Genomic DNA, 11,422 nt, shown 5'->3' with positions numbered 1-11,422 from the left:
TCGTTGACGATGTGTTGGATGCGATGGAAGAACGCAAAGGCAGCGACACGCTGCAGATCGCTGATTTCCAATTTCGCCGATGCCCAGCTTCACGTGACGGCTCAGCGGAAATTCCAGGCAGCAGCGCAGCAGTGAAATTGAATCAAAGTGGGCCAGAGTTGGTGTTGGACGGTCGAGCCACCCGATTTCATCTGAAGCGGACTGACAGCTTGCGCATGATGCTGTCAAGAAGCTTTGTGCGCTCCCTCTTCCGTCCTTCCCACGTCACCACACTCGTTCGGCTCGACCGAAGCCGCAAACAAGCCGCTCAACGCGATCGAATTTCAAGCGCAAAGCGTTCGGCTCACCCGCACTGGAAGGAGGAGCTGACACACCTCGTGCAAACATCTTGAGCACACCCGATTGGACAGAGGTCAACACCGAAAGCCTGCGCCTCAAACAAGCATGGGAGCTTCGGAATCAAAGCTCCGTGTCGACGACTCGAGTGAAGCGCCACGGCAGGGGTATCATGTCGTGCGCGTCGCAGCAGGCTCGCCCGCTCATCTTGCCGGCATCGAGCCCTTCTTCGACTTTTGCGTCGGCATTGACGGCGTAGCACTCGATCCGACAAAAGACGTCGATGGCGCCAGAGACGCTACCGGCTTAGGTGCTTGGAAGAGCTTGGAAGAGCGCGAAGGAACACAAGTCGTTCTTAACGTGTGGAACTCGAAACGACAGCAGCTTCGTCAAGTCAGCCTCGTGCCGTCGCGTCAGTGGTCATCTCAACCCTCCACCAGCAGCATCAATGGCACCAGCTCACCGGCAACGTCCCAACCATCCCTTCTAGGGCTATCGTTGCGACTATGCAATCCGTCGCAGGCGCTTTCGCACGTCTGGCACATCCTGGAGATCCTGGAAGGCTCGCCTGCCGAATCTGCTGGCCTCGTGCCCTTTGGAGACTTTGTCATTGGCTGGCCAGGCGGGGTCTTGCAAGCAGAAGGCGACTTCTACGAGCTGGTCGAGGCACACACGGATCGTGCATTGCGGCTCTACGTGTACAATTCGGACTACGACCACACGCGAGAGGTCATCATCGTTCCCAATCGCGAGTGGGGCGGAGAGGGTCTGCTAGGTTGTGGCGTCGGATACGGTTTGCTGCATCGCATTCCAAAACCCCAAGATCTGCCCAAGGTTCCACCAGAGATGTCCTCGCATGAAGAGAACGACCAAGCGTTACCGGAGGATCAGATGAAGACACCACGTATCGGCGGACCTCCCTCCGTGTTCGCGACACCAGCAGGTACCTCGCGCTTCGACGAGGATGAGTTCAGCACGCCGATCGCCAACACAAGATCATCCGCATCGAACGGCATGCAAGGTCGACAACTCTACACCAGCAGTCACGTTCGAGACGACGACGAGGAAGAGCAAGACGATTACCAAGCCAATCGTTCCGGCGTCACGGTCAGCATGCGGCGAGAAGAAGACGATGAAGAGCAAGATGACGTTGCAGACTTGGCGTAGCCCCAAAAAGAGCCCAGACTCGATCACAGCCCTATTTGTGCAATTAGCAGCCAGCAAAGCAGAGCAGGTCTCTCACAAACAGATGAACAGTTCGCGGGAGTGGAGGTATTCAAATTGCAGAGGGAAGACACTCTAGTGAAACAGAAAGTATGTCGTGATCGAGAGGCTGCCATCGCCCGTCAGCTCAGTCGCGCTTGAGAGGCTTTCGCAGTGATGCGAAGAAGGGCGGCGTCTCGAGACCGAGCCTGCGCTGCACCTCTTCTGCCCAAACGGTGAAGAGGCCGATCTTGTGGTCCAGCTGCTCGACCTGAATCTTGTGCATCTTCTCTCGCCTGGACGCTTCGTCAGTCAGGTCGTGGCACATTTCACGCATTGTATCTAGTCGCTCCGATAGCTCATCGATCTTGTACCTGTATCCCACCAGCTCCGCTTGTTTTCGGTCGAGCTGGTCGACCAACTCCTTCTCGTTCGCATTCGAAACCGGTGTTGTCTCATGCTTCGCGGGCGAAGAGTGAGATTCAGCAGTAACGGCTTGGGCGGTAGCGGACGGGAACATGAGTTCGGCCATGAATTCGATCTCATCAGCAGAGGCAGAATTGAAATTGGGCTCGGTGATGCCCTTCCTTACACTCTTGGCGCGCAGCTGCTCAAATAGAGCTTTGTTGGGCTTTGCTTTGGTCGTCTTGGCTTCAGTCTCTGGCTCCATTTCGGCGAGGCTGGACCCAGCCAGCCCGGTCAAATTGCCATCCCAGGCAGCGATAAAGATGTCGTGCAGATCTCCAAACTGGTCCGAGATCGGGTAGGCGTATTTGTCCGGATCGCTGACGGTCGTGTTGACCTTGGTTGCTCCGATTCTGGTCTTGCTGGCTTTGTCACCGGCGCTGAGGCGCTTGAGCGACACCTCCGCTGTCGTGTCGCGAATTTGCCCATTGGTGGCGATGTACAGATCCGACACCGGAAGCAGGTAATCCTCCTCGTCAACTGCACTTTGTCCGCTTTCTGCATCACGGATCGCAGCGCCAGTTCCAGCATCGATCGACGGCTCGGATTCGAAGCGGGAGAAAGCATCGACAGCAGCTTGATCGGAGCTCTTCGAAGACTGACACGACTTTGAATCGCGTTCTCGGATGGCACGATCCACGTCACCTATCCACTCCTCTCGAGACTCGGCCTGAGACTTCGCACCCACTTCGTGAGCCAATACTCCTTCCCATGTCGGTGGAGGACGAGCTTGAGCCTTAGCGGAAAGTGTCGGTGACTCGGGAGCTGCAGTTGCTGAGAGACCCGCCACTCTTTGCCATTTCTGCTGAGCGCTACGCTTCACGGGCGATGTGGGAACATCGCATTTTGCTGCCCAAGCATCCGACCCAGGCTCGGTCTCTTGAGGAACGGCGTCATGTCGGAAGTTATGTTTCGGCTTCCATCGACCAAAGTCTCCGAGCTCGGATCCTGGACGGCCGGCACGCGATCCGAAGGAGAACCCGGTGTGATGAGTGTCAAAGACGTCTCCCCAGGCATCGCCCAAGCTACGCTGCATGCTGAAAGGGGCTGCTGCCTGCGCATCCTTCTGGTCCTGCTGTTGGATCCAGTTGCGACGCTGTGCGACCGTCTTGGTTGCCTCTTCGAGCTCGCGCTCGATCTGACGTCCGATCTCGGCTCCAGCGTGGCCATCGCGAAGAGAAGCGGCGACCAAGCTTTGGACACGGCTGGCAGAGAGCGCATTGATCTTGGCAAAGTCAAGCGCTACGCGACGCCAGGCGCGTGCATCTCGATACGCCAGACTCTTGGCGCTTTGGAGTCGGTTCATGGCTCGACGATTGCGTGCGAGGAGGTATACGGCAGCGGTGGAAGCAGCGCCAAAGAGACAGAATGTGAAGGTGGTGTTTCCTCGAGTGGGTGCTGAATTGGCCGGATGCGAGACCTGCTGCGGATTTGACTGAGGTGGTCTTGGAGCGGTCTCTAGGAGCAACGAAGGGCTTTCCGAGACTTGAGACCTGGAAGGCGCAAACCAAGAAGTGGAGCTAATCGAAGCCAAGCTTGATTGGGTGAACTTGGAAGTTGAGTCGACCACTTTGGCAGCTTGAGTAGTAGCACTTCCAACCAGCGAAGCGACGGAGGAAGAAAAGGCAGATTTGAGGGAGGAGCCAACGTCGTCAGACCAGTTCGAGATGCTCTCAAGCAGGGCGTTGTTTGATGGCGGGGCAGCTGGGGTTGAAGGATCTTGCAGAGCGGGTGAGGGGCGAGTCGCTGGATCAGACTCGGGAGCGGGAGAGGGAGAGTGGGAGTGGGAGAAAATGTAGCAGTAGCTCAATAGCATATGTAGGGATACGTATATCGTCAGTGGATGCAGGACGAACAGTGACGATGGTGCTGTTTCAACAAACGTCGATTGTGAGAGTGAAGGGAGAAGGTGGCCGGCGAGTACAGGGAGAGATGCTGCTTGTGATGATAGCAGTAAGGTGTGCTTGGGCACAGCAGAGAAGACTACGCAGGCAACTATAGTACAGGTTCCAGCAGGACGTCTCAATGCTGTGAGCATGGGCTGGTCTGTGCAGCGGGCGGCAACTTGGGCGCGCGAAACGAGGTCGAGGAGCGAGTCGGGAGAGGATGATACGGCTACGCTCGCTATCGCAGTACGGTGGACCTCTGGTTTGCACTTGACCTGAGCACGCGAGGCGGTTACCTCAGCGCGCTATAGAACGTCGTGACTAGAATGGCGGGAGAAGCTGCCAATGCGCCCAAGCGGGGGTTGCTTATCCTCGCACGACCTCGTCAGTCGCAGGGTGCGCCGTGCGGACTGTGTGGTGCTTTATCATGCAGCTGGACTTGCAGCACCCTTGCCTGGACCCTTGCCAGTCAGTCGCTATTAGACACCTCGGCAGCAGCCACGGCTCACCGTGAGACTGCGCGCAGCTTTTGGACCCTGGACAAGCAATTTTGGCGCGCATGCAGATTGCCTCGACTATTGCTGCGTAGGCAATAAATGTTGTAGGTGACGCCGTAACATTATGTTGCTCCATAATGTGGGCCTGCCTGTTTCCTGTGAAGTTGGATTTCACGCTCTTCTGTCGGTGATGCAGGTTGACGCGCTGTCTCGCCAGCCCTCTCTCTGATGGATCGGGTCAAAGTGCCTCTTTTCGATCCTTGGCCCGCCCGTCACGATGCAGACGCCTTTACCTTTTCAGCTTCAGGACTGTCGCCGATGGAGAGCGAGGTCAGGATGTGAGCCTGTGCACAGGCTTCCCCGCACTCGGAACTGTAACCTAACCCTTAACTCATTCACTGACTTAGCTGATGCGTGCCCAGCAGCGTGTGACTTGACCAATGTCAATTTCGGCACCAAGCACATTTTGTTCGTCTCAACGTCCATCCGACCGACAAAGCTGCATACCTTTTACGTCGTAGATCCCGCACCATGTCCAAGGCTGAAGAGCGAATGAAGGCCGAAGCCCTCCAGGCCCTCGACACCCAAGACGACATCAATTGCCCCGGCTTCGAGTCGAGCCGAGTGTTTGCGCTCTCTGCGCAGCTCCTCGCCAACCCGCCTGCTGGCTTTCCATCTCGCAAGCGTCTGTTGCGATCGCTTCAGAGCATCTACCTCTTCATTATCCAGCCATCGGCTGCCATCGATCCTTCCAATCCTCGTACCAAGCCTGTGCAGGGTCAAGCATCCACGTCCGGCGGTGCTCTCCGTCCTGCTCTCTGGTATGCCGACATGAAGAACAAGGGGGTCATCGGTCGTGGCCAGCCTCCCAAGACTGTTCTCGGTCGTAAGCGCAAGGCCGACGTCGTCATCGAGTGCAGAGACCGCGACTTCATGGATCTTGCAACTGGAAAGGTTCACGCTCAGAAGCTGTACAACCAAGGAAGGGTGAGTCGACTTTCGTTATCATGGAAGCCGTCCCTCGCATGTGCCTCGACTCTTGGCCATGTCGCGAACTTTGCCCACTGACCGCAGATCTTCTTTGCTTCTGCTTCTGCCGCCTCTTCGCTCCCACACAGATCAAAGTCAAAGGAGACCTCGACCGTGCACTTCGAGTCGCCACGCTCATTTCGCACGAGCGTTCCAAGATCTACGGCACCTCAGCGCCACAAGACGTTGAAACCAAAGTTGCAGCTGTTGAGCATCAGCGCGAGGGCAACGACGCCCGTGACTCCGACTACGGCTCTGGCGCTCCCGCTCCGCTTCCCGACCGAGCAAGGCTCTAGTGCCAACCGTCGCCGCAACGACACTGGAAGCTTAGCAGTCTCTTCAATGTAGTTCCTTCTGTACCAAGATGCTATCGCTGCTCCCGATCAATCCAGTCTTCTATCAATGTGATGGTGAGGGTAGTCTTGGTGAGTGTATCACGGACATGGGAGATCGCTGCCCGCCCAATTTCACTTCGTTCCGCCAAATTACTCTCTTTGAGAAAGACGTGACATCTTTCATGTGCCTTCCCGTTGTTCACATCTCTTTGGCCGCTCAGCCAACCACAAGCCGGCGAGCCGAAGCAAGTCATGCATGAACAGCTGCAGCAACCACGGTCCGTGACAATAGACTCTGCTCGCGAACTAGCCATGTCGAACAGCTCGGATCCCCCGCGGCCGCAGCGAAGTTCTCTCGACCTACTATGCTGGCACAGGACGCGATACTCGTATGCCTCGAGACGAACGAGCTCCTCGATCCGCTACCTTGGCAAGCAACTACATCGAACAATGAGCCAACTGCAATGCAATGCAATGCAGTTTTGCTCTTTAGTCTGCAACCATGAGAGGGTCACAGCCCACTCTGTCACCTTCCTCATCGATCTCGGCCTTCATCAAGATTGCCGGTGGACCCACCCTTTCGAAAGTGGATCGAGATGAACCTCATAGCCAGCTTTGGAGCCGCTCTCTTTGTGTCCTTCTGGACGAACCCACTCCAAGAATAAGTAGGCTTTCCTCTCTTCTCTGGACTTGCCCATTCACGCCTCGCCGCCAGAGTTGTTGATGTAGACATCGGCCGCGTCCGTCTTGATCCCCATTCTTCGCTCCCTTCGCTCCCGACCCATACCACTACCTTGTCAAGTCGTCTTCAGAGCTCTTGGATGGTCAGCAAATCCATCTTCGAGCGTCATGGAGGTCTTCGTCGGAAGGATACCAGCTACCCTGGACGGTGCAGCCATCGAACGCTTCATCTATGCTCTCGTTCAGAAGGAATGTAGGCTCACTACGACTTCTGTGTCTGCTAGCGCAACCGGAGTCACAGCGAAGGACATCAACAAAGGCTTTTACTTCAAGCGCATTGATACAAAGTACGAGAACGATTTCGGCATCATCACATTCGCTGACGTCAAGGTAGCCCAATGGTTCATTTCGCGTGCACAAACTACAGACTTCGTCTGGAAGTATAATCTGAAGGTAGACGAGGCTCGACAAGTCCCGACGAAAGCTTTCATCCAAGCGATCGAAGAGAACGCAACGGAGCAACAACCTTCCGCGAGCAGACAGCAGCACGAACGCACCTTTCAACTCGATCTGGTGCGCGTTGGTTACTGGTCAGCCAAAGACCGCTTCAGCTATACGCAAAGTCTATCTGACGACTACATGCGCCTTAGCATTGATGAGCAAGGCGTCATAAAGATCATTCACGGTCAAGGCTCTCTCTCCTTTCTTCCCCGGGATGTACGAGCGTACAAGCAAATACAAGCGGAACCCCTCCATAGCTTTCTCTTCGACCTTCACCACAATCCGCTCCTTCGAGGCGAACTTGCTCCTCCAACACGCTCGCCACATCACTTCAGCTTTCCATCTAGAGTCGTCATGATCGACTTTCGCGCTCATCGTCTCTCAAAGCTCCTTATCGATCTCTTCGTCGACACAAAAAAGGACGAAGTCGATCCACGACAGATTCAAGTGGTCCAGGACAACAATGGTCCAAGAATATCCGCCTTCTTCCAGCGCAGTGCAGAGCTCGACATCGAGCTGGCTTTCCTTCGCGAGATCCTTCTCCGCAACGAGTTGGTGGGAATTTCGGTTCTCAGAGATCTCGGCGAGCGTATCGACAAATTGGTCCGGCGGGGACAGTCAAAGCTCGCTGTGCTCATTTTGAAGAATCTCGTTCCCCGACTTGAAGCTCGAAAGGAGAGGGGTAAATCGGAGGAGCAGACTCGCAAGATCGCCCTTCGCCTTTGGCAGGAGGCTTCTGATGAAGCGGTCGGGAACGGTGTCAACGGCTTGCTCACCTTCTTCGAGCCATCCTTGTCGAACGACGATGGTCTCCTGTCGCAGTTCTTACATATAGATGTGACTCCTACCCGCATCTTGCTCTCCGGCCCACACTATCACATGTCGAACCGCGTCATCAGGTCTTACCGAGATCATTGGCACCACTTTGCACGAGTCACTTTCACCAACGAGAGTCGCGAGGGAGCTACGACCATCAACCCCAATTACGGATTTGACGAGAGCGAGCATTACATCCTAGACCGCGTGCTGACTTTTCTCAAGGAGGGCATCAACATTGCTGGCCGTCATTGGGACCTGCTCGCATGGTCGTCGTCATCCATGAGCACCCACACCGTCTGGTTTGTTACACCTTTCACAGACAAGCACGGTCGTAAAATCGACGCCGACTTCATTCGCAAGAGTCTTGGCGACTTCAAGGATGTCATCCGTAAGCCCGCGCTCTACGGAGCTCGTCTGTCTCAAGCTTTCAGTGCCACCGCCAGTACCGTGCATATCCCTCAAGAGCTCATGTACGAGTTGCCGGACATCTATACGCACACGGATCACGGCAAACAGAACCACACGGATGGAGTCGGCCAAATCTCTCCAGCATTGATGGCCGACGTCTGGGAAAGCTATGTGTCCACACATGGCGAACATCGGAAACGTAAGCTGCTCAAGGCCTCTGCGCCCTCTGCAATCCAGATCCGTCTCGGCGGTAGCAAAGGTATGCTTGCGGTAAATCCGAGATTGCAAGGCAAGATGGTCTGCATCCGGAGGAGCATGTTTAAATTCAGCTCTGAACATCAGAGCCTCGAGGTTGCCAACTCCTCTACGCGCTGCCTACCTGCGAAGCTCAACCGTCCCCTCATCAATGCCCTCGATTGTCGCGAAGTCCCTGCACAGGCCTTCCTCGACATTCAAAAGGAGGCGATCTCGCAGATCGGTCGAGCTCGATCCAAGTTCAACGAGACGGCTAGATTGTGCTCCGCTTTCAGTTTCGGCACCGGCTGCAATCTTCGGATCTTGTTCGAAAAGATTCACCGGGCTGGTCTCGGGGCCTCAACCGTTCACGCCGATAGCTTCTTCTTGGTTCTGGCCAAAGCCGTGACGGCAGCTGCGCTAGGCGATATGAAGCGAAAAGCTCGAATTCCTGTCAAAGGAGTCACTCTTCTGGGCATAGCAGACGAATTCGCCTACCTGAAAGAAGGAGAGATCTTTGTGCAAGTAGAGACGGTCGAATCATACCAGGTGAACAGGAGGATCTTGACGGGACGAAAGCTGATCGGTCGATCACCCACCATCGACCCTAGCGACATCACAATGGTCGAATGCCGCAAGCCGCCACCTGGACACCCCTTGCTTCAGTTGCGCAACGTCATTGTCTTCAATACTTGCAAGAAGAAACAGCCTTTGCCTCGAAGGCTAGGTGGAGGGGATCTTGATGGCGACCTCTACACCGTATACGAGGAAGAGCGAATCTTCCCTCACTCTCACCAACCTGATGCAGTCTTTCATGACAAGGTCGAGCCCTTGAGGCTCTTGCAGGATTGCAACGCGCACGACCTTGCAGATTTCTTCGCCGATTTCATGCTCAACGACTTCATTGGTCTGGTGTCACACCTGCATCTGCGAATCGCCGATGCTAGCGAGTATGGGTCCGAGGATCCACGCTGCAAGACGTTGGCCAAATTACATTCGCAGGCGACAGATTTCCGGAAAACAGGTGTTGCTGTCAAGCGAAACCAACTTCCAAGGATGCGCGAACCCATCATTCCTGACTTTCTCGCACAGTCAGAGAAGCGAGACGGGAAGCTGGTGTATCAGAGCAGTCGCGTGCTCGGCCAAATGTATCGTGAGGTCAGTTGGGGAGAGACGGATACTCCAAGTCTGGACAAGAACACGGATGCAGAGACAGGGCTCGAACGCGTTCCGTACGATGAATGGGATGCTCAAGAGGATGAAGAAGCTGACTCCGAGCTTGGCAGCGACTACGAGCCTCACGAGCACAGTGTCGGAAGCTCTGTAAGAGCGACCATGGGGGCCGGAACCGCACCTGCTTTCTCGACGACTGCCCCGAGTGACAACGGAACGAGCTCTCATCCAGCTCCGTCAAACTCGCTCGCTTCGAGGATCTCCGGTGTCGCGTTACCGCGCCCAAGCTCTGAACACTCTGTTGACGCTACGCCGTGGCAGTTTAAGGATCGGACTTTCCCGCAGTTGCTCGAACGCATCGGGTGGACCAACGAATACTTTCTGAAATCTGCCGAAGACGACGCAGCTGTCACTGCAGAAGGATTTCGCTATGTTGGCGTCTTTCTTTGGTTCATCAGACGTCTGCGTTCTCTTTCGAGACAGATCGCCCAATATCACCCAGATCACGCCAAGCTCATGAGAGGATTGGGCGGCTCGGGTACACCCATAGATGGGATGTATCTGATTTCAGAGGTCTATCTCCTCACCGGCCGTCTCCCGTGGGCGGGGGTAGCAAAGCGTACTCGAACGGAGCGTGACAACGACCTGCTCGACAATATGCAGTCCAATTGTACGGTGTTACGTAAGAACTTGTGCCGTGTCTCGGAAGCGGGGGCCTTTGGCTCTCGAGACAACAACAGCCATGGTCAAGAAGCTGAAGGTGCTGCAGGTGAGCATACCGATACATCAGAGCTATCGCAGCCTTCGTCGACGGTCGTGACTCGGGAAGGGCAAAGTTCGGAAAGCGAGGGTCGGAGGGGTGCTTCGTCTTCGTCACGACTTTCGGACGGGAATGGAAGTGAATTCACACCCCATGAGTCCGACTCGATGGATGAAGAGACTCCTTTGGAAAATAGCTCGCGCTCCCCAACGCCACGTCCACAACAGGAAGGAAACGCATCGGAGACGGTGATGAACACGATCCAACCTGGGCCCAATCGTGCTGAAGGTGCTGCTGGTCTTAAGAGGAAGGCTTCGCAAGAGGGGAACGATGCTGACAGACGCAGTCGCTCGCTGACACCGACGACTTTGTCCGTAGACACATTCAGATCGCACGGTCAATCAGTGATTCCTGTTGCAACGGTCGAGGGTGCTTCGACGCCGAGGGCCAATCAATCCACGCTTTCATCATCACAACAAGATTCTACTGCATCCCTTCTCACTTCAATGGTCAAGGCCGACATCTCCGAGCAGATTTTCGACAAAACTGGCGCTGGCGCTGAATTGGACGACATGATCTCTTTCGACGACACGGACGACGGCAACACGACAGAAGCGGACCACGAGTCCGAAGCAGAAGAAGGAGAGCTTACAGTGGAATCAGCGCAGAAAACGGTCGACTCACTGTGGCGAGCATGTCACTTTTTCTGCTCGCCTCTACGACCCCGCTACTCGAATCTCTACGGATACAACACCTTCATGATTACACTCACCTTGCATCTGCTGTCAACCTTGGAGACGCTCAAGCATCTCCAGCGCGATCAGGTCGGCGGTGTCGGTCGAAGATACTTCCAAGGATCTTCAAGAAAGGGCAAAGCACCGGTGAGGACGGAACAAGATCCCTACCACGATCCTCTAGAGCAATTTGAAGAAGAGGAGGAGGAGTACGAGTTTGGCGAGGGGGAGATGATGGAGAACGACGATAGGGAGGTGGATGACGGTTACAGTTTGACGGAGGAGACGATGAGAGCGCTGAATTTGGGCCAGATACTGTTGGACGATATGGCGCCGTCCGTGCTTGGGTTTGACGGTTGAA

The 11,422-nt window shown here is 55.3% G+C and overlaps 5 protein-coding genes across 5 annotated transcripts; 4 read left to right on the top strand and 1 right to left on the bottom strand.

The window, feature by feature from the left end:
• Positions 1–23: 23 nt before the first annotated feature.
• Positions 24–392, top strand: PHSY_004781 (hypothetical protein; the record flags this gene model as incomplete). Its single annotated transcript, XM_012335393.1, has 1 exon — positions 24–392. One exon carries the CDS (start codon positions 24–26, stop codon positions 390–392), a length of 369 nt encoding a protein of 122 aa, XP_012190783.1.
• A 52-nt stretch (positions 393–444) lies between these two features.
• Positions 445–1,503, top strand: PHSY_004780 (golgi reassembly-stacking protein; the record flags this gene model as incomplete). The annotated part of the gene is made up of 1 exon (XM_012335392.1): positions 445–1,503. One exon carries the CDS (start codon positions 445–447, stop codon positions 1,501–1,503), a length of 1,059 nt encoding a protein of 352 aa, XP_012190782.1.
• Positions 1,504–1,687: 184 nt separating this feature from the next.
• PHSY_004779 (hypothetical protein) lies at positions 1,688–3,310 on the bottom strand (the record flags this gene model as incomplete). The annotated part of the gene is made up of 1 exon (XM_012335391.1): positions 1,688–3,310. The coding sequence occupies one exon, from the start codon at positions 3,308–3,310 to the stop codon at positions 1,688–1,690; it is 1,623 nt and encodes a 540-aa protein (XP_012190781.1).
• A 1,608-nt stretch (positions 3,311–4,918) lies between these two features.
• PHSY_004778 (potential peroxisomal lipid carrier) lies at positions 4,919–5,712 on the top strand (the record flags this gene model as incomplete). The annotated part of the gene is made up of 2 exons (XM_012335390.1): positions 4,919–5,374; positions 5,506–5,712. The coding sequence occupies 2 exons, from the start codon at positions 4,919–4,921 to the stop codon at positions 5,710–5,712; spliced, it is 663 nt and encodes a 220-aa protein (XP_012190780.1).
• Positions 5,713–6,600: 888 nt separating this feature from the next.
• Positions 6,601–11,421, top strand: PHSY_004777 (hypothetical protein; the record flags this gene model as incomplete). The annotated part of the gene is made up of 1 exon (XM_012335389.1): positions 6,601–11,421. The coding sequence occupies one exon, from the start codon at positions 6,601–6,603 to the stop codon at positions 11,419–11,421; it is 4,821 nt and encodes a 1,606-aa protein (XP_012190779.1).
• Between the last annotated feature and the right edge of the window lies 1 nt (position 11,422).

This window comes from Pseudozyma hubeiensis (genome assembly GCF_000403515.1).
Source record: "Pseudozyma hubeiensis SY62 DNA, scaffold: PHS45, whole genome shotgun sequence".
Taxonomy (NCBI): Eukaryota; Fungi; Basidiomycota; class Ustilaginomycetes; order Ustilaginales; family Ustilaginaceae; genus Pseudozyma; species Pseudozyma hubeiensis.
Note: the sequence above shows the minus strand (reverse complement) of the source record. Positions and strands in the feature narration are given on the sequence as shown.